The following is a 23,128-nucleotide window of genomic DNA, read 5'->3' as shown; positions in this document are numbered from 1 at the left end:
TAACAGTAGTAAAATAATTTCTTAGCTTGTACCAGGGCTACATTTATTTTAGATCCTTTGAATATCTGTTATTAGACTGCTTCTTTCCCTTGTTTTTGTATCTTCCCCCTCATCTCTCTTCTTCATCTCCTTCTTATTTTCTCCATTTTTTCTCTCTCCATTCATATAGCTCAGATTCTTTCTCTTATCTATTTTACAACTGGTTTATGGTCTTATACGCTTACTCCTTTTTCTCTCCTAATTGTTATTTCTGGTTTTCTATCTTCTTCATGTTTTTTTTACCCAAGATGATGTCTTAGTAGTTCTAAAAATACTTACAGTATTTTTGTCCAAATAGGAATAAGTATGATTTGAATACTGTGAAACAAAAAACCTGGAATGACAGCTAATTAGTCATTGAAATAATCAATTGTAGTGCTTGCTTTGAATGCTAAATAGCCATTTATTTTGTTGGAGACCAGCATAATTTTATAATAACATTCAACTTCCTTTTTAAGAGAAGTAGTTTATTTTCTGTTTGCATCTGTCCATCAATCCAAAATCCGAATTCTAATTGCACGATATGATAACATATGCTATTTGTGGTTATTTATTGTAAAAGAGATGGAGACATAGATGAATGTCTTTTGGTAAGGATAGTGTTTCATCCATTTTGATCTCTTATATTTTCAGCTGTCTTAGGTAGACATCTGGCTCCACTGCAATCACCCATTGAATTCAGCAAGACTGAGGATTTTGCCATTTCTAAATTTCACCCTTGACATAAAATCTTTTTATATATTCAAGCCTAAATTCATTTCTAACAGCCTTGCTGCTGTGAGCATGGATATCTCTGAAATTAATCAGGACAACTATTCTCTGCAGATGTCATACTCAGATAAATTTTTCTTTAGGAAAGGCAAATTAGATTCAAAGCAGGCAACCCTAAATGAAACAAAGAACCTCTTGTTCCTTATCTCCAAATTTTAATGCAGTGGATAGCTGATAGCTCAGTTTAGCCAAAGTATAATCTACCAATTAATTATTGAGTATCACATATATACATTTTTTATTTATTTATTTTTTTTAAATTAACAGTGTAAGTCTGTATCTATACATACTTTGTTTGATTTATTTTCCGGTTACCGCGACTGTGTCTTACGATTTTCTATACATAATTTTGGAAAAAAATTGCTGTGTTTCTCTTCCTAACCCCAGCTGCACCATACTGGATAACAGCACCCAGAAACTTGGTCTTGTCTCCTGGAGAAGATGGGACATTGATCTGCAGAGCTAATGGCAACCCAAAGCCCAATATAAGCTGGTTTGCAAATGGTGTTCCCATAGCAAGTAAGATTCTTAATTACCATATGGGAGGATGAGTGAGGGAATATGAGGAACACCAGGGTGTTTTTTCAAATATAAATGAAGAGTGTGTATTTGAGTGGTTTCTGCCTGACAGGTAATACTAAATTATAAATGAGATGATAAAAATACTCTGGTTCGTAAAAGAGGAACAACAAAGTGTGCCTTTGATGTGCTTGAGAGCACTAAAATTTGTGACCATTATTCTATCTGGTGTTCTGCTGGTGGTACCCGATTAGAGATGAGGCTGTAGTAACAAAGCTGCATCATGCCCCTTTTACAGGAATATTGATGGGGTGTAATTTTTACCATAGTGTTGCATGACAGTCATGTTTGCTAGGTCTCTCCTTTGCCACCCCACTGCAAGACTAATTTTGTGTAGGAATTGTTAATATGACATAAAAAGTCAAGTCCTCACATTTGTGGATGTACAGAGCACTTTTGCAGGACTAATGCAAGGTAGCTGCTATATATAGCACAACTTTATTTGGGAAGAACTTGCTGGAGGACACTGCAGTATATTGTCAGTTGGGTTTCACTCAGCATAGCCTGTACTGTAAAATCACACTTGGTTCTTCTACTTTTATCCTTCCTCTTTCACAAAACATTATTATAAAACCAGACAATCTACTCTGTTGACTCATGAGGGATAATTTGCTCTAAAATACTAGTCTGCACTGAGCTATTGAAAGTATGACTGAGTTTCAGGAGATGTTTATCTGTTGATTGAGTAAATGTCATGGAGTTTGGGACACAGAGGAGGATTCTCTACAGTGAGAATCTAGGAACTATAAACCAGTGACCAAGAGCACTCATTGTATGTATTAAAATATTTGGGATACAAGAGAGATTAAACTGAACCGGAGGGAAAAATGTACAACTTCTTTTGGGAAAAGTAAGGGTATATGTTAAAAGAGATAGAAATATTTAGCAAAGAACCCGTTTCAGGAATCCTAATTAAATGTATGTTTTGATCTCCAGCCCAAGATTTAAAATGAGAAGTTTCTATTGTTTAAATAAGTCACGTAAGCTGACATTAACTGCCTCATCAAACAATGGTATTACAGGAAAACAGGAAAATATTAATGTAATTTTATATTGTATATATTGTATGTAAATATATCATTATGCATGCCTTGTAATCACAGTTTGGTACCTGTCCTGCTCTTTCCTTTCTGGGTTTTCAGTGGTCTGTTCTTCCTTACTATTTTCTATATAGGTGCCATTAACTATTTTTGTTTGTTTTGAGGAGATTTTTATCTTGTTGTCCTGATAGTTTCATTCTTTTCAGGCCTCCTGACTAGTAAAATATTTTTCACCTGACTATGAGGTTCACCTTTGCATCACACTGCTTCCTTGTCAGAGCTGTAGGACATGCTGTTCAAATGACAAAGCACCTTTTTCAGAAAAGCAATGATGTGTTCTGCATTGTTGCAGGATAGTAGTAAAACATTAAGAAACAGAGTTTTCAGAAGCAGCTGCAGGATGCCACCAAATTTCTTAGATACAAGGGTAGCATATAGTGGCTGGCTGGCCTTGAGGAATCAGTACACAGAGTCTTACTGAAGGGAACTCAGTAAAAATTAAGAGACTAATTAAATTACCCACTCAACCTCAGTAGGAAAAAAATAAAAAAAGAACACAGGAAATAAATAACTGGGTAGCTCAGCCTTAGATTAAAAGTCACTCTCACTGCTGAGAAAAGCTGAAGTTTTACCCACCTTAAATATTTAAGTGCAAGTTGCTTGGATGCTCCAATACACTGAGTCTGTCAGGACATCTAAGAGAGAGAAGCATCAAGATCACAGAAACTGCAGTTCTTAAGATTCCTGTTATTTTGTATTTTCTGAGTTATCAAAAGCTCGTCTGGAAACTACGAAGTACAGTGTGCCTTTTTGTTCACTTGTTACTAAATTATAGAATTGAGCCCCTCTTCTTCTAACTGAATGATTAGTAAATCACTGTAAAAGGAAACTAAAGCAGCTGTTTCAGCTTCAGGGCAGTGATGAGAGAGCTACACCCATGGCAGGATTTCAAAGAAAAAGAGCTGCATTTGAATTTCAAAGCTCTGGTGTCATCATATATCCCACAGTGTGCCTCCTGTGGCCCAGTAATCTGTTTGCAATACTTTAATTTTCTATTGGAAAGCACAACTGGGAGATGCTTAATTCTTCCAGTTTTGTTTTTCCATAATAGAGTCAGACGGGGAAGGGGGAATGTTGAAGCAAGAACCATTCGTCCATATCTCAGTCAAAGGGTGAGGCTTAAATACCAATAGGAAAAAAAGAATTAAAAAAAAAAAGGATGATGTAGTGTGTTTGAGCAGCTATGAAAAAAAAAATTGCAATGGTGTAAATTCTGTTCCAGGTTGTATTAATCAGTGTAAAAATATATTCTTAAAGGAAGATTTTAAGTTTCTTTGAAATATTTTAGTTAATTTTCTTCAACAATAGCACTTAAAACTCCAGCATGTCTGAAAAGAAAGCTGCTTCAGACATGCTGGAATGATAAGGACCTAACCTCCTAATGTTTACTCACAGGAGTAATTTGAACTCACGTGCACAGCCCCGCTGAGGTCATTTAGAGTTACTTTGGCAAATAGCAATTGAAAGTTGAGACCATGACTCTGCCTTGCCTTGTCCTTCAATTAACACTTGAGATCTGCATTATTTATACTGCTGCATAATCTGTTGCGTTTTACTGCTTAGATATTCAGCATGGTTTTACAAAAGGGAAACCATGCATAAAGTATCTCAACTTTTTAAAAAGTAGCAACCCAGATTAATTGGGAAGGGGAAGCACTTCCATAATTGAACTTCAGAGAGGCATTGTAAATACTGCACAAAAGACTAATTTATTGGTTCAGTGATTTATAGTTCATGATGAGCTATTAAATATTAAATACACACACTTAGATTTATACAAAGTAGTGTACTGAAAGGCACTGTTTATGGTTTTTCAGCATGTTCTTCACTTGTTTATATCACATTTCACACTGAAACTTAGGTTTTAGTTAGTCTTCATTAGTAATCACATTGAATTTAAGGGAGAAACATTAGCCCTTAGGTTTCCTTTGTGAAAGGCCTTGATAATCCCTGGCTCAGAGATTTGTCATCCGTTGTGTTCTCTGTGAGTATACACACAAGCTGTTCACCGCAGCCATGGGAGGGTGGGGAGAAATCTGCTGGATTCAGATGCCCTGAGGAGCTCAGTCTCAGAGAGGAAAGGACTACCAGGGCAGACATTTATCCACTGATTCTGCTGTCATTGTGTTGGAACTGTGCATCTGGCCTAGGAACTACAGCTGATATGAAAACCTTTGATAATAACTTTTTTTAATTCTGCACAAGATTGTCAAAGGATGGTCATGACTAGTGCAAGCTATCAACTGCTGTCCTTTTGGAGGCAGCAGTACTGTCAGAATGAGAAACTTGGAAACAAGGATTTCAGTGATCACAGGAAAATATTTTGCTGAGGAGTAAGAAAGATTGATAAGAAAAGGAACAATGCATCTTCTTCCATGTCCCATCTCTAACAGAATTAAATCTTTGTCAGTTCACTGTAAGTGGTTGAGCAAGGCAAAACTGGATTTCTTTTTTCTTGTTTTTCTTGCTTAGGTTCAGTCTTGGTTTGACCCTATAGGTACTCAGGTGTCTGGTGCGCTATACTGCCCACTTGTGCTATTTCACTAACAGCTTTGTGTTCAACTCTGAATTCATAGCTTGCAGCCCTGTCCCCTCAAAAAGAACAAAAGAGGATTCTAGTTGTGTAACACTCTCTAAATACATAATATGGTATTTAGGCAGTATGATCAGAGATGTGAAAGAACAGGTCTGTCTTGCATAGTAGCCCCCAATTTGGGCTTTCAAATGTTATGAGGAAAATCAGCTACAGCCAGAGGAATGTTAACTGGATGCTTATTCATAGATCATATGGTTTATGATCTACAGAAATCCAGGAGGTCCCTCCATAAGGGACATATCTTCTTATAAAGCTGCCTTGATGACTGCACACTGTATATTTGTCCCAGTTTTCTTGATTGGTTGGTTGATAATATTGAATCCTGGGTCTATCACATTCACCTGTTGTCATAGCTAATCTGTCTGAAAACATATGTCCAAAATAATACAAATAATTCTTAAAATACATTTCAGTCTTTCAATTGTAGTTAGTTTTAACCACAAAAAGACTCTTCTAGTTTTGAAAATGGTTACCATATTTATAAATTACTCATGAATGTGAGTTTTCGGAAGAATAAGCAGGTCAAGAAAAATGATAGGATACTTCTAGCAAAAGTTACTGTAATACAAATGATCCTGTGATCCTGTCAGAACTTGAAAGGCATACATGAGCATCACTATACCAGGACCATGTGTATTTACATTTGTATCAGAAAAAAAGCACCTAACCTTCTGTCTATGCTTTCTTCATATATTTCCACAATAACAGGAACTTCAAAGCTATCTCTGAGATTAGAGTTGATGAAAATCATGGCTTGAGAGCTAGTACTGATCTCATGCTCCCATTTACATTTACTGCTATTTGTGCATAAATTTAAGGACAGAATTACAGTAATAGTGGAACTACAGTAACAAACCTTCAGTATAAAAAGCTGTCGCAGCAGAAGAGTCAGCGATCACTCAGAGCTGATCTAGTATTTAGTTCATTGAGTTCTAATCAGTAAATTTAGGCATGTAAAATATTTAATAAGTACAGATGGATTGGCAGTCAATATTCCCATTATTTACAACACGTAAAAGTCAGTAGGAACACAAAGTTTATTGCCCAAGCTTACTGTAAGTATCTTAAATGTTACATGCATGCAAAAAAATGACACTTAGCAACCCATCAATGTCTGGTGTCAGGTAAGGGATTTCTCAGCCTCCAAGGGTAGCTTTGAGAGGCATCCCTACTCAAGGGGAGATCACCGCCATGCCCCCAGCTGCTATGGAGGGAGATCCCAAGGGGCCCTGGTGGCTTTAGGTATTTATAGCATGAAGTGGTTGATCTGTAGTCAGATTTCCTGCTGAGTTAATGCAGTTTTGGCTGCTTATCAGCCCAGTCTCCACCAATCATCTTTTGGGGGGGTTTGGTGCTGAGTCCTCACTGATAGCCTCATGCAGTAGGATTAACTTTGATGGGGCCTACTTGCTGAGCATCTGCCAGAACCAAAGTTCAGTAAGTTCAAACAGAAGGAGAGCATCCGTCACAAAAGCTGAATCAAATATTTGTCTCAGCTTCTCCGAGAAACTAATATTCTGCTGTTGATGCAAAATGATAGCTCGGCTTTACTAAAGAAATGAGCAACTAGGCACTGTAACAAATACTGACTTCATCTTACTACATTTGTTTTCCAACAATCATATATAGTCGCTAAGAATGCATAGCAGGACTGATTACTTTTGATTCATAACTTTGATTTGCTAAAAAAATGCAGGCATCTAAGGACAGTAATGAATATTTCTGTTCTTTTCTAAAGAGAAATTACTCTCTGCTTTCACTTTGTTTTTCCGTGACATTTTACTGATCTAGGTAAGATTAGCTCTGACGCATGCCAAAGATGTATGCTTTCTCATTGATACATGGAAAAGCAGTCAAATAATTTTTTCCCTTTCTTTTCCAGCTTGTTTTCAGCCAGAAGGTATCTCTAGTACAACATCTGAGAATGACATCAGCATTTTCATTATAGAATAGAAACAGTACTCGCATATCCTACAAACTGTGATTGTAATCCACAACATGCTTCTGAAAAAAAACATGTACCACCATACTTCTTAGGCAACAAAAGCCACCCTAGTTCAGTTCTCTGTGGGGCCTGGAGTCTTAAGTTAGCCACACTGAGAACTTCTGATGTTGGCTGGATCTCATACTCACCTTGTTGTATTTCAGAATATGGTAACAATATAAGGAACTCTGATTTCAGGAATTACGATTTTCACATTATTAGCTTTTTAAACAACAGCAAATTACAGAATTGCAATCAAAGGTGTATACCTCCTTCCCAGTGAATTATTTTCAATATACATTGTTTGTAAAGTTATTTTAAAACCACAGTATCACAGTGTAGTTGAGGGTGAAAGGAACATCTAATCCAACCTGCCTGCTCAAATCAGGGTGTTATCTGCATCTGGTTGGTCAGGACTGTGTCCTGACAGATTTTGATTATCTCCAAGGACAGGCTCCATCATGTCTCTGAGCATCCTGTTTCAGGGTCTGACCACCCTCACAATAAAAACTTTCTTTTTATGTTTAAATTTAAAAAACCCACAACCCCATTCAGTGGATTTTTTTTTTCCCCCAATTTTACAGAGAGCTTAAAGATCTGAGCTGAAGAATTTAAAGTTGGTAGGCCAAGTTCATGTCTTAATTTTCTGACCAAAATACATATCTTTCTTAGAGATCAGGCTAAAAGTTTGTATCATTTATTTAGACTGATAACATTTTGTTATATGCTGCATCATCAGTTGACAGTTGTTCTGCTCTTCATTGTGTTTAGCTTCCTGAATTTGCATAAATGCACATTGACCAGCAACTAAAATTGGTCAGGCAAATTAGATATTTCAATGGATAAGGGTAAAACGTCTCAATAAAATCTGTTTTTTTTTCCTTCTAGTTTTAAGCATAATAGTGGGTTTTAACTGCTTCTGTTCACAAAGCATGTTTCATTCTGTCTTTTTTTTTTTTTTTTCCAGAATGAAGGTAATAATGGTGCCATAGTGGTTATTTAAACATACTAGCAAAAGTAATCACTTGGGCTGTCTGAAGTTTATGAAACAGATGGAAGTATGCATTCAGATGAACAGAAGATATTCAGGGTGCTGATGACAAACTATGACAAAAGTATCTGATGGAAGCTATACCTTCTCTGTACAGGAATATGCTGTACATAGCTACAGAGTCAAGGCACTGTCTTAGAATACAAAGTGATGTAAAATTGGGTGAAACCAGGCAATTGGGTCTTTGTCCAGAAAGGACATAAACACGTTCACAGGCTGAGACTCAATGTTATTGGGATTGAATGTTGACTGTTACAGGGCACATGCTCAGCTGTTTGTTACAGCAGCAGAACTCCTATAGCAAATCCTCATCATGCATTATCCCAGTTGAACAAACCCATTTTAAGTATTATGTAATTCTTTGATATTTTTCCTATCAGTGCCAAATTCAGATTTGTCAAATGTGTCAAAAGCATTTTCTCCTTTTCATACAGCTATCCTGTAATGTGACCAGAAATCTTGTAAAGGCAAACAAGTAGTGCTTAAGTGGCCCTGCCATTGCTCTTTTCCCCAGAAAACAAGGAAAAAAACACACAAGAAGGGCTGAATTACTGCATGCCTTCTTTGCCTCAGTCTTTACTAGCAAGACTTAGCTTCAGGAATACCAGGTCCCAGAGACCAAGGGGAAAGCCTGGAACAAGATGTACCCTTGGTGGAAGAGGATCAGGTCAGGGAATACTTAAGCAAACTGGACATACGTAAGTCCATGGGCCCTGATGGGATGCACTCATGAAAAGAAAAGGTCATTCCTATCTTCAAGAAGGACAAGAACGAGAAACCAGGGAACTACAGGCCAATTAGTCTCACCTTAATTCCTGGGAGGGTGATGTAGCAGCTAATCCTGGAAACCATTTCCAGGCATACGACAGACAACAGGAGTAGTCAGTAGGCCTTCAACAAGGGGAAGTCATGTTTGACCACCTTGGTAAACTTCTACAATGAAAACACTGGCCTGGTAGACAAGGAGAGAGCACTGGATATTTTCTATCTGGACTTCAGTAAAGCGTTTGACACCGTCACCAATCAGGTGTTCATGTGTACACAGGCTGGATGAGCAGACAGCAGGCACACAGAGTGGTGGTCAGTGGTGCATCTAGTTGGAGGCCAGTCACTAGCAGCATACCCCAGGGGTCAATACTGTGTCCAGTCCTGTTCAAAATCTTCATTAATGATCTGTGTGATGGGGCAGAGCATACCTGCAGAAAGTTTGCCGATGACACTAAACTGGTAGGAATGGCTGATACAAGAGACAGTCTTGCTACCATCCAGAGGGATCTCAACAGGTTGGAGAAATGGGCTGGCAAGAACCTCATAAAGTTCAACGAGGAGAAGTGAGAAGTCCTGCACCTGGGTAGGCACAACCCCATGCACCAGTACATGCCAGGGGCCACCCAGCTGGATAATAGCTTAACAGAAAAGGACTTGGACATCCTGGTGGACACCAAGTTGACCATGAGCCAGCAATATGCCCTTGTGGCAAAGAGGCTAATGTCATCCTGGGCTACATTAGACAAAAGTATAGCCAGCAGGTCAAGGGAGGTGATCCTTACCCTGTCTGGACTGCTGACCCTAGGTGGCCCTGCTTGAGCAGGGGGTTGGACCAAATGACCTCTGGAAGTCCCTTCTAGCCTCAATGATCCTGAGTGTGTGAGTGCAGCAGTGTGTACTTAAGATCATTAAAGCACCTGGATGATACAGCATCTAACTTTTAAGGTCTAGCCCTGAAAAACACAGTGTGGCACATGGGCAAAGACTTGCAGGTTCTGTTGGTGTTGCATGGGAGGATGAGGCATGTCAGAAGACACACTGTTGGAGTAGACGCCAGTCTCAACAGGGAGCTTTCTCATATTGGTGCCCTTCAGCAAGCAGGTGCCTAGACCAGTCAAATGGAAGCACTGCCTAACTTGACACTTTCCTCACTTTTTTTTTTCTTCTTCTTGGGAACTACATCTTGAAGCCCTTTTCTGAGAACAGGCACCTACCTACTTTCCTTCAAATAACTAAAGAGGGATATCTCTTTTCCTTAAGATAGGATATGGGAAGGGAAGATGCTACCCTTCTTTTTATGTGATAATTTAATGGTTAGATCATCCTTTTATGACCCAGTTCCTTCTTCAGTCATAGAGAATTAATTGAAAAAATGGCTTCCATGTCTCTGAAGGGGTCCTACCGCCTGTAAGGTTTTATGTATGAGGGTGTATGTGAGGGGGGTACTCTGTGCCCCTATTAATGATCTGTCTGCATACAGGAAATGCTGCAGGATTTAGAGGGCATGAGTGGAGGGAAGCCCAGAGCCTGGGGAAGGAAGTAGCCATGATTGGAACTGCTGTGGGTAGATCTCCTACCTCCTGGGAGGGTGGTTGTGCATATCTTCCATTTAACCATGATTTTTATGTAGAAACAGACCACTTCTTAGAGCTGACTGGCCTGCCTGCTGGGCTACTCACCTGCTCCATCTATTTTCAGCCCATGAATCTTTTAATGAAAATGGCATTACACAAAATAAGAAGCAATGTGAAACATGGAACCTAATAGGAAGTAAAGCAAAAGCAGAGAAAAATACGTGCCAGCAATCCAGAAGACCAGAGAATAAGCATTTAAAATTCCAGTTGTACCTTTTTCTTCCTCTCCAAAATTTTTGAATTTGTGATTTGAACTCAGAATGATGGAAGAATTAAAAACTGAGTTGAAAACTGTTCTTGAGGCATCTGATTGGAAATTTGATGTGGTTACATGCAAAATGGCCTCAGAGTTCACCTAAGATGGAAATACTCTTAAGCAGGAGCACAGAACTGTCATCCTCTTCACCTGCTTTCTTCTCACTTAGAGAATTCAGTAATAGAAACTTCAGTAGATTTGAGAAAATGTAGGAGAAATTTCTCCGTTTTCTTTACAGATGAGTACTGAGGTATTGTCTAAATTAAAAGGTTTTGTCACTTACAGAAAATTGATGTTAGTTTAGTTAACTGATATTTTCCACGAATCCAAAGAAATAAGAAATTATTTTATATTTAAATGTCTTCCACAAATATACTTCCTTTCTCAAGCTCAAATAAAAGGGTGTCAATTTTGATGCAACCAAACTATGATGCATTTATTTATGTATATATGCATTTATTTTTCATATTAATATAAAATAATTTTATCATTAAGTTTCAGTATTAATATTAATTAAGTGTTTTCATTTAATGTTTTGCTGAAGTATTAAACTACAGTTTATGCATTTTCATACAGTGCAGTATTACAAGCAAAGTTTTTTCTCCGTTATACCTCTCTAACTCCATTCAGTTGTATCATAACTGACAGCTATTATTCTTCAGTAATGTCTTAGAATTTTATTCCTGGTTATTTTCTCGATTCTTCTGGGATGCAAGAGCTGTTTGACAGCTCAGGCTACTACAGAACAGTTGAGGAAACGGCATTGCATAATTCTTACATAAGGGAAAGAGTGCCACCTACTGAATTACTGTCACTGCTCTTGTGAAGACCTGATTTTGTGTGAAAGAATTGCTTATGCTTTACTCCGAGATAGTTTTCAACTGAGTAAGGCTATTTTTATATTTGGAGAATTATTTGTGGTATAACAATCGATTTGAAAAGCTGAACCTTTAAAGTCACAGAGGACTATGTCATTCTAATACCATTTTCTTTTGACATTCAGAAAGAGAAACATTTCCTTATTTTTTGTAGATACTGTCTGTATTTGCCTGAATCTTGTCATATCAGTATTTTTCCTCCGTATTGCATGCAAAATGTGATCTTGGCTTTATTTCTTCGAAAAACAAGCAAAAACCCCTTCCGAAAATGGAAAATCAACCATCCTGCTTTAAATATTTGTAGAATTGGAAGAACTTCCTTAATCATATTGAAATTCATATCTTAACTAGTTAACAGTCATGCAGGAAAATAGAAAGAGCATATTAATATTTCATATTGTTTCTTCTTTTCAGAAGTATGAAACACATCATCCAACAGCAGTTTAGGAAAAGCAATTATTTTTTTTCTTTACACCAACAGTTGCTCCAGAAGATCCTAGCAGAAAGGTAGATGGTGATACCATTATTTTCTCACATGTGCAAGAAAGATCAAGTGCTGTCTATCAGTGCAATGCTTCTAATGAATATGGATACTTGCTATCGAATGCATTTGTGAATGTTCTGGGTAAGAAACAGATTTTATATTTTTCAGATTTGTTGGGTATTCAGTTATCTTCTGCTACCACACGGACTGTATGCTCAAGCCTTGCTTGAGGTCTTCATGGGAATGAACACATTCCTGAGTCCTGTAAAAGGCAAGGGTATACATACCTTGCTTTTTGTAAGATATTCTTGAATTTTACTTTCACTGTTCCTAAGAAGGGTAGTTGTGAAAGCTGGAGAAATCTTGGAAGAAATTTTATCTCTTTTGTTTGTTTATCTATTTTGTTTTGTTTGTAAATCAAGAAAACAGAAGCATTAGAAATAAAGCAGGAGTTAATATTCCTTAATTTATTATGTTTCAGTACACTTTCACTGATTGTGGATGTTTTGGATCAGTTAAACAGGTGATCTCTACATTGGTGTTGTGAGGGGAGATGATAATGCATTTTTCTTGAAGGTCTCCCAAGAGTGCGTTCTAGTTACAAGATATTGTGGTCTCTAATTCTTCTCACTGAATTTAACAAAGCTATTAACAAACTCCTATCAGAATGGCCTCTAAACACTCTCCTCCATGAACTAACAGATCTGTTGATTGAGAGACACTGTCTTTTCAATAAAAGAAAATGTAGGTGTTTTCACCAAAAATACATTTTAGCTTCTTTCTGCCTGCAGGAATTAATGTAGTTCAGTCGTTCCCAGGAGTTTATCTTGAAGGATATTCTGATTTAAATTTTCCAGTTGAAATCATTGCCTTTGGTGATAATCCCTATTGCTTGTAAACAGGGAAGAAGCGTCTGTTTTTCACAGAATAATTCTCCTACATTGACATTTCCTCAAGCTACTAGTAGAACTCAAAATTTCTAGACTGAGTTCTAGACTGAGACCAGAAATCACTTCAGAGAAGGATGTTAACGTACAATTCTTTAGGCCATTCTTGATGTCTTATTTTGTATTTGCATCTTTGTATCTATATCCAGATATCTTTGTCTTTTCAGCTGAACCACCAAGAGTTCTAACTCCTGCTAATAAACTGTATCAAGTCATTGCAGATAGTCCTGCATTACTCGACTGTGCTTATTTTGGTTCACCTAAGCCTGAAATTGAATGGTAAGCTGTAGTTTTTGTGCTTAGTTACGTAAAAAGTTCCAGTTATATCTATGAAAACAAACATTTAAAACTTTATAACTATTTTTGCTCTATTTACAATTCAAAAATACTATATTTTTAAATATATGCTGATTACAACATGCTAGTACAGTATTACATATACTTAACATAACAATAGTTAAATTATCCCTACAGAATTATGTTTAAATTTCATTATGTGATTCTGTCTGTATTTTCGAATGTGACAGTCCCAAGTTGCTGATAATAAGTTACAACAGAATTTAACTATGATGTCGGATAATGATATTACTTTTTATATAAAGGTTTAAGGGAGTGAAAGGTAGCATCTTGCGTGGAAATGAATACGTTTTCCATGATAATGGAACCTTGGAAATTCCGGTGGCTCAGAAGGATAGTACTGGTACATACACATGTGTAGCAAGGAATGAATTAGGAAAGGTACAAAATGAGGTGCGATTGGAAGTTAAAGGTAAGAAGTGAATCATTCTTTCATCACAGGTTAGTGTAGAATTTCAGACTTTCTAAATATCTAATAGACATTTTAAATTTCAGATCCAACAATGATAATTAAACAACCAGAATACAAAGTGATTCAGAGATATGGCCAAGTATCATTTGAGTGTATAATAAGACATGATTCTACCTTATTACCAACAGTTATATGGTTGAAGGACAATGATGAACTGCCAGATGATGAAAGGTATGGACAAAATAATTTTCCTTTATTTTTAATTTTTCTGGTTTCTTTTGTCTACTCCTTTTCCTGATCTTTGAAAGGAACATATCGACCTATTGACATTTTCCAAAGACGAATGATAAGCATCATTACTATCCCATATCTGATGACTAAAGGTCTTAATGAAGTGTGTTGAAAATATTAAGATAGAATTCAAAATAAAATTAGAATTAAAAATCTTTAATTGTGCACACTGACCATGTATATCAATTGTAAGGAGAAGATAATTGTCACAAAAAGCCAAACGGATAATGGAAGACTGTTTTACTCTAGATCACAGATAGTTAAAAGTTGTTTGAGTATATTTGGAAAGAAAAGCACATTAGGACAGACAGTTGCTGTGGGAAGATGGTCAAGAGCAATGTAGAAAAGGCTGACATAGTCCCATAGCCTACATTTCTGTCTAGGTATTTGCTGAAATACACAAGTATATGGGATTTGGTAATGTCTTATGCAAGATTCTTATAACAGTACCAGTTATTGAAAAATCAGTGCCTGAATCTATTGTATTTACAGGTTTCTAGTTGGTAAAGACAACTTGACCATTATGAATGTAACTGATAAAGATGATGGAACGTACACTTGCATAGTTAATACTACTCTGGACAGTGTTTCAGCAAGTGCTGTGCTTACTGTTGTTGGTAAGAAAACTCTCAAACTTTATGATAGTAGAACTGTAAGTATGAAAGCAGCATTAGATTAAAATTAAAAGCATAAATGTGGTTTTGGTTTCTAGGACAGGACAAAGAAAATGTCACCTATTTGTAAATGTGTTTCAGTTTTTTAAAAATACAGTCTTACCCTAAAGTTTGCCTTTGAATCAGCTGCTTATAGAAAGATCCAGTAGCTACAGAACACATTCAGTTTCATGCTGTATAGGTTTTTATTTAGATTACATCTGAGCTAAAACAGTAGATTAGGTATTACAGAGTATTTGAACATAAACATGTTATTGCAGGAATCTCTTCTGCAGCTAAACTATGCTTCTGAAAGACTGAGCATGCTTGATCGTATCACTTCTCAAGGATTTTCTTTTAAAATCAGTTCTTTCTGTTCAGTTTCTGTGATTGCAGATTGTTGTAAAATATATCACCTTCCCCCTTCTCCCAATTTGTAACAGAGTTTTAAGTAGATGTCCTGAATGTTTCTTACCTGAGTTCAAGCTGAGATTCAAAGTCGTATGCTTGTGTCTTATAATCGTGTTGTGGTCTTATGCTTATCCAGGAATGACATACGTCAAATGTCAAGTACTTATTTATAAGGTTTTATAAGATTGCTTACTTTATTTATTTTCTTGATCTATCTGTATTTTGAAAAATTGATAAAATATTCTAGAATATTTCTACAACTTTTCAATGAAAAATGATCAATGTATTATTTTAAATCAACCATTTATTCTAAATAAGTTAACTTTTCTTTGTCTCTAATAACTATAGTCTTTAACTACCTACAGTATCCTGTTTCTTTGGCTACTAACTGATCAAATCCTTTATATTAATGTTCTTTTCAGCTGCTCCCCCAACTCCAGCTATCATTTACGGTAAACTAATACAAAGTTCTCTTTCTACATCATCTGCCAGATGTATTTCTCATTTGCCTATTGCAAAGTGCAACATAATTTCTTTTTTTCCTCTTTTTCCTGTGTTTTTGTGTGTGTGTGTGTGTGTGTGTGTGTTTTTTCATCCTATTTTACCAACCACTTCATTACTGGAGTACTGGACTTTGGAATTATACAGTGCAGGTTGCTTTGTGTTTTAGGGAATAAATGATTTTCAGAGATAAATTATTTTTACTTAAGGCTGGTTATAGTGTTTTTCTCATAGAAAACACTGTAATGCAATATAGTTATATAATAAGTGAAATATCTAAAAGGTAAATCCAACTGTTCATTGAAAGGTAATTCACTATCAAAGAACTTGCACCAACCAAATTATGGTATGTTTTTACATTGCTTTTAGTGACTGCTATGTAGGCCTGGTGTATTTTATTTCAGTTTGTAATCATTTTACTTCACTCATAAAATGGGTAGGATCATATTGACCAGTTTGGTTTATGACTGATGAAATTGCTAATAAGGATTTTAAAATTAAAACTGAAATTCCCCCAGAAATCTGTCAGTCAGATACAGTCTTAAATTTGACAGTATGAAGCCTTTAATTTGGTAGCATTGATTCTGAATTTGCGTTTTAAAATGCAATATATTTTACCTAAAACACTTCTAAATGTGAGCGTCTTAGGCACTTTAATGTAAATCCTATCCCATTCAGTAAAAACGCTTATGTGCTCTTAAATGAACTACTTATTAGTCTTGATTTTTGTGTAGCAAATCACATAATGAATTATTTTCAGCAATTTGGAATGGACAATTACATCTTTATGCATTATAAGGATGTATATTAACAACTTGCATGGTATTTGAGGATTTTTTTTCAAGTACAGCAAAAAATGAATGACCTAGTAACTTGGAGTTAGTTTCTATCTGAACTATACTTGTTTCGAATTCACATGCAAAATATTTGTAGGGATTCTAGAAAAGCTTCTTCAGTGTGAGTGCTTCTTTATTTTCCACATTTTATTAAATATTTCTAGTTACAATGGATAACCACCCATAATCATTCAAAGATAAACTAAACATGCATTTCATAATTCTTTTGCATCTCATTACATTTTTATATCACAGTCCAATCAGACATAGATAAAATCAAAAATAGATTCTTGTTAATGTATAGAAGCTTCCAGATAACAACAGTTCTCCATTTTATCTCTGTTTTGTAACAATTGCATGCTAATGGTCATTAAGTCATGCTTACATAAGTGAGTAGATCTGCCCTGCTGTATTTTGATTGGAATGTAAGGTTTTTTCAAAGATGAGACTACATATTCTGGTGTGATTATTTACTTTGTCTTTATTTGTTTTACAGCTCGGCCAAATCCACCCTTTGACTTGGAATTGACAGGTCAGCTAGAAAGAAGCGTTGAACTCTCATGGATACCAGGAGATGAAAATAACAGTCCCATTAGACGTATGTATATATTGCACTATGTTAACAGCATTATTTTAACTGTTCTCAAATTCCAAGGAGTTCTGAGATAAGTTTTGTGTGCAGCATGGAAGAATGGCAAAATCGTTTGCTACAGTTGCCACTTACTTACATAACAAAAAATTCACTACATGTCCTGTACCATATGGCCAAACAAGAAGTCCTATTTATTGCCCTTAAGAGCTGACCAGAAACCTATGTTAGGTAATGTAGAAGTTGATAGTAATATGAGCTCTGTTTGGCAATCTCTAGTCTTAGGAATATAGAGTAGACTTGTTCATTAGTTGTATGCTTCTGAAGGAAAGAGCTACTAACATCTTGCATTAACTCTTCTGTTATTCCCATTAATTTGAAATAACATAAGTAACAATATCTTTAGGGATTATCCATCACTACTGATACAGAAGCTTATTTTTCATGAAAATATAAGGCAGATAGTTTTTATGTTAATTTCTCGTCCAGAGAGTTGAAGGAATAAAGCATGTCCGTAAAACAGAGAAAGTAAACATCTACAAACTTTTGAGACAGGAAATTGATCTTAAATGCTATTATTTCTCCCCGTAGAACATGATGAAAGATACTCTTGCTTATATTGAGCAGAGAGGATGGAGGGGGAAATGTAGGAGGAAGAAAGAAGGATGTTAGGGATTTTCAAAAAGAATAATAGTATCAGAAAGATTTGTCAGGGCAGTATTTTCATTATGAGCAACTTAATGTAATTATTTAGTTATTTATGCAGTGTAGTTTTAGTTAGTAACTGCCACAAGTTACCAGGACAAGTGTACACATTATATCTGGAATGAATGAGTTAGGCTGACTTTTCAAGTGTTGCTTTCCAGGGTCTGATGCTGGTCGGTATCAATACTGAACACAGACCATAAGGAACGGGCATCTGGAAAGGAAGTTTTTTAAAGACAGAATTTCAGAACACATCAAATATTTTGATTGCATTTTAATGAAACACCAAGGAATTTTGCTGAAGTTTTATACTTTCAGACTTGTCGAATGTATATCAACTAGTAATATGCTTTTTAAAATATAATCTACAGAAGATTAATGTAAATAGCTGAATTGTATTTAAGTTACGGCTCATTCATATACTCTTATATCAGTATTTTCATTTTTTCCCAGACCAGAAGACACAAGTCTTGTCTTTCTATAGAAAAGAAATCACACTGTTTTGAAATAGATGATACTAGGTGGTGTTGGCTCTTGTCAGAGTTTTTCTAGAAGCAAGATATTGCATACATTCTGATATTGGAAATTGAACTCTTCTGACTAAATAATGCTGGTTTTAATTATGATACAATGAATATTGTTATGTGGTCCCCTGAGAGCCTGCAAAATAAGGCACTTGCTTCATAAATAAGCCTATTATTGCTGCTGCTGCTGCTATCACTTCAAAGTGCAGATCAAGACTCGAGAACAACACTTCGAGTGATCCTTTTACACAAGTAATATGACTGGCATGCTAGTATCTCTCTGAAAGCTCAAATAGATTCTTTTCTCCTTGAAGTCTCCTATAAATTGTTCTACTAGAGTTGCAGGCAGAATGCTAGTTACTGGGGAAGCAAAAAGCAGTAGTGAAAACTTCGTGGGTGCTTTTTTTTTTAGCATGTAATATTCTCAGCTTTTCAACAAAGACTTTGGTCCAGAAAACATCCTATCCCAAGACCTTTATCTGTGAGCACACAACACCAGCTATAACTCAAGCAGTAATTTGAGACCAGTTCTCCCTCTTTCTTACTACTCAGGTCAGGATGAAATCTGAAAACCTTAACTCTGGAAGGGTATGATTTGTACCACGTACCTATTTTACTTCTTGAACATCGTGACTTCTCAAAATGTTGTGCATCATTTCTGTGTGGTACTGTATGCATTCTTCTAAAAGCAATTTCTAGATGCCACTCAGATTTCTTCAGTAGTGCAAACAGGGTGTGTTCTGAGTTAGATTCTGGCCCCTTGTCCCCACCTATACATGAGATAGAGAAAGATTTTTGTTATACAACACACAAACATTTGATGCTCATGTAAAATTCATATATCTAAATTTAAGGTTCCATGGAATGTACTCAGATTACACATTCTTCTCCCACTTATTTACTGTATCCTAACAATTCCTCTTAAGTGTTTCAAAATTTCTCATACCTAAGAGCTGGAAGCTTTTTTGGCTCTTTCAGAGCTGAAAAAAAAATGTCCTTTTGTCTTTGATAATGAATATGATTTTCTTTTTGGAGTTCTACAAACCTATTTATCCCTGAGGTTATATACTTTATAGTGTCTTAACTGTAATCTTTGTACTGTTCTCACAGAGAACTCTCAAGAAGTTTAGCTTCTCAATATACATGCCTTGACTTAATTTGAAGATACTAAAAAGTGCTCTCGAAAACCTTCCTCAAGTATAGTTCTTGACTTTAAATAGTTCTTCACTATGCCAGTATCACAGGGGAAATGGAATATTTGGAGAGTTTTAATATTGTACAGGTACTACTTGCTGTCAGCTTGGTACCACTTAGACCAGTATATTATTTGCCAGCCAGATACTACTTTTACATCAAAATTCCAATCTTGCCCCACTTTCTTGCTGTGATAGTTCAAGGGTTCCTGTTACATTAAAATCCGGTACCTGAGAGAGAGCTCTTGTAATCACGTGTCCCTGACAGACACCTGCATTAGTGAGAATACCAAATAATACAAGTAAGCGCGTTTCTATTATATTTCTACCTAGGCAGTACTTTTGAGATCCACATTACAGATCTGTGTTCTGGTTTATATACTTATATTTCAATTTCCATGATTTTTAAAAATGCTGATTAGACCACTCCCTTCTGATTAGCTCATTCAGAAGTGCCTACACTGATCTAGAAAGGCATTGCAAGTTTTGACATAAAGTTGGAGTCAATTTCTGTTTACAGACTTTGTGATTGAATATGAAGATGGGCTGCATGAACCAGGGGTATGGCATTACCAGACGGAAGTTCCTGGAACTCAGACAACAGTACAGTTGAAGTTGTCTCCTTACGTCAACTACTCATTCCGTGTGATAGCTGTCAATGAGATTGGCAGAAGTCAGCCAAGTGAACCATCTGAGCAGTACCTGACAAAATCTGCAAGTAAATAATTATTCCCGTTTACCAGTGATTGCTTTATATTATGAATGGCATTGAATTTGCTTGGAATACAAACAGCAGACATTCTTGTTTATGTGTAAATATTTTATTTTTAGACCCTGATGAAAATCCTTCTAATGTACAAGGCATAGGCTCAGAACCTGATAATTTGGTAATAACATGGGAGGTAAGTTTGTTTTTTCAAGGCTTCATTTTTTTTTTTTCAGTTCTCTGAGTAGCAATTTTTTTTTTGAGAAATAATAATGATCTAACTGTGAACATGTTATGAGAATACCCAATGCGTTGCTTGCTTAAAACATTATTGAAAAAGAGTAAAATCCAGACATTTCTCATCTTCATTTTCAGGGAAAAGCTCCATGCAGCTTATGGAAAAAAAAATATAATGTGCCATATTTTCCTTGAGTGATTTCTCAAGATAATCCATCAATTTGGTAATACATGATGTTTTGCTGCCAATTTAAGAAAACTTAAATTTACTTAAATTTGGTTTATCTCAAGTAGAGATTATTTTAGAATGAGTTCTAATGTGAATCCTAATTCTGCCATCAACTTTTGTGGTAAATTACTGCACACTCTAATGCTAAAAAACTTTTGTGGGCAAGTTTTCTCTGTCATGCCCTTACCATCGTGACAGGAGCTTGAGAGCCATGTAAAACCAATCCCAGGCAAGAAACACTGTCTAGGAAACATTGTTTATAGGGAGCTGCTGCAAGTCTGTTTTTCCCTCTTTTTAACATGTATTTGAAAATAAAATATGTGTACAGATATTACAGTGTATGGTAGCATGGGAATTAACCAGGATCACCATTCAGTGTGATTTACTAATGAACTGAACTGACCGCATGTAAAAGTAACTTAATTGCATAGCTTAGAAGTTTCACCAGTGCTTCTCTGTCACAGGACACAGTGGTAAATTTTCAGTAAAACTGTAAAGAAGAATCCATATATTTCCTTTGTGACTTTGGATTTTTCAGATGCTTCAGAGTATTTTTTAAAAGTTTTTTTGCATTTCAGTCCTTAAAAGGTTTTCAGTCTAATGGACCTGGCCTTCAGTACAAAGTCAGCTGGCGTCAGAAGGATGTTGATGATGAATGGACATCTGTTATAGTTGCAAATGTATCTAAATATATTGTGTCTGGTACACCAACCTTTGTTCCATATGAAATAAAAGTACAAGCTTTAAATGATCTGGGATATGCACCAGAGCCATCAGAAGTGATTGGACATTCAGGGGAAGATTGTAAGTTTCGTGGTTTGACTCAACTGTACTAATTAAAAGCAACTAAATGTGTAACTTAAATGGGTATTTAAAATACTAAAATATCGGAAAAGGGGAATAATAGTTATTTTAAAATTAAAATGAAGTAATTTGAAGATAATAAGGCTTCACAGTACTCTGTAGTATTTATCCGGAGGTCAGCTTTTTAACATAGGAACATTTTTAACCTACTCTTTGAGTGCAATACAAAGACTCATTCTGAAAAAGTATGTTCGAGCAATTTCTCATTCTAACTAGGTACTTGTTCCATCCTTTCCACACAGTGCCAATGGTTGCTCCGGGCAATGTGCAGGTTCATGTTATTAACAGCACATTAGCAAAGGTGCACTGGGACCCAGTTCCACTAAAAACTGTCCGAGGACACCTTCAAGGGTACAAAGTAAGTACAGTCAAAAGCATTCTGTTTCCACTTTTTCTATATAAGATTATATCCAGATTGAAGTAACGTGACATCTAAGAGGACTCTTGCTTTGCAGTGAGCTCACAAGTTTTGCTGAAAAGAGCAACAGCATTGATAAAATTAATTTAAAGCTCAGCAATGTTCCATCCTTGTAGCACTAACCTCCTGTGACACTCTCCTTGAAGAAAAATTGGATGTGTTTGCAATTAAGTTTGCACACATTATATAGACTAAAAAAATGATAGTAGTTTTAAAGATCTTATTCCAAAAGGTTATTTAGAGGATGAGGATAAAGTTTCTGTAGTCATCTCTTCTAGGTCAGATGCTAAGATAACTCATTTTCTGCCATAATGTGATTAATCACATCCTTAATTCTGAGTAACAGGACACTTGCTAGCTTATGCTGGGGGCTGTGTGGTTTTGGAGGCCAGGAAAAAGCTCACTTTAAAAGCTCAATTTAAGGAGATAGGAAATGGCAGATTTGGAATGTACATATAACTGAAGATAATGTGTAAGATAATGTGTTGGCTTTGGTGATAACTGAGAAGTCTGTTCTTCTCAGAAGTTTTACTCCAACTCAGAAGTTGGAGACAAAAGATGGCAATTAATAGAGAATGGGAGACAGAAAGACTTCAGTTAGAAACTAGGGGAACCAGTGTCCCTCGAGGACAGGGAAGATCTGATGGCAAAAGTCGCTTCACATGTTGCACTAGAAGCCCATCAGAGGAAACTCAGGAGTGGAAAGTGCAGAAGCATGGTAGACTGGTTGTAGAGGGGAGTGGAATGAGAGGATATACTGACTTCCTGTGCGACAATAGAAGAAAACAAAAAATAATTACTTCTTTGTTCCTCTGCAAGTATACTAATAAGTATGTTCTAGCAAAACAAACAATTACACAGCCCAAACTAGGTTATTTCATAAGATAGACTAAATTGAATTGTTTCTGTTTAAATGAAAGGAGGAAAAAGAAGTACTGGAAAAAATGAAAATAGTAAAGAATATTTGGAGGAGAATAAATGTACATTATACTTATAAAATGGAAGAGTAACATTAAAGAACATTGAAACTGAACTTCTTCAGTATGTTACAGCTGGTTACCACATGAATGTGAATTCCAGGTGTGTGGATATCACTTACCTGGCACAAAATGCCA

The 23,128-nt window shown here is 36.1% G+C and overlaps 1 protein-coding gene across 25 annotated transcripts in view; it reads left to right on the top strand.

Annotated features, from left to right (window-relative positions):
- The window catches only part of NRCAM (neuronal cell adhesion molecule), a 115,382-nt gene that overhangs the window by 55,273 nt on the left and 36,981 nt on the right, over positions 1–23,128 (top strand). For 23 of the 25 annotated variants that reach the window (XM_026868077.1, XM_026868067.1, XM_026868069.1 and 20 more), the window contains 12 exons: positions 1,198–1,329; positions 12,138–12,281; positions 13,255–13,366; positions 13,690–13,856; positions 13,940–14,087; positions 14,640–14,764; positions 15,634–15,663; positions 17,045–17,146; positions 20,080–20,277; positions 20,391–20,461; positions 21,310–21,535; positions 21,838–21,953. In XM_026868077.1, coding sequence (XP_026723878.1) covers positions 1,198–1,329; positions 12,138–12,281; positions 13,255–13,366; positions 13,690–13,856; positions 13,940–14,087; positions 14,640–14,764; positions 15,634–15,663; positions 17,045–17,146; positions 20,080–20,277; positions 20,391–20,461; positions 21,310–21,535; positions 21,838–21,953 — 1,571 coding nt within the window. The remainder of the gene's footprint in view (positions 1–1,197; positions 1,330–12,137; positions 12,282–13,254; positions 13,367–13,689; positions 13,857–13,939; positions 14,088–14,639; positions 14,765–15,633; positions 15,664–17,044; positions 17,147–20,079; positions 20,278–20,390; positions 20,462–21,309; positions 21,536–21,837; positions 21,954–23,128) is intronic. The other 2 variants (XM_026868073.1, XM_026868057.1) reach the window with 1 other exon arrangement.

This window comes from Athene cunicularia, assembly GCF_003259725.1.
Source record: "Athene cunicularia isolate RWA chromosome 1 unlocalized genomic scaffold, athCun1 chr1_part2, whole genome shotgun sequence".
Lineage (NCBI taxonomy): Eukaryota > Metazoa > Chordata > Aves > Strigiformes > Strigidae > Athene > Athene cunicularia.
This window is presented reverse-complemented; position numbering and strand designations above follow the sequence as displayed.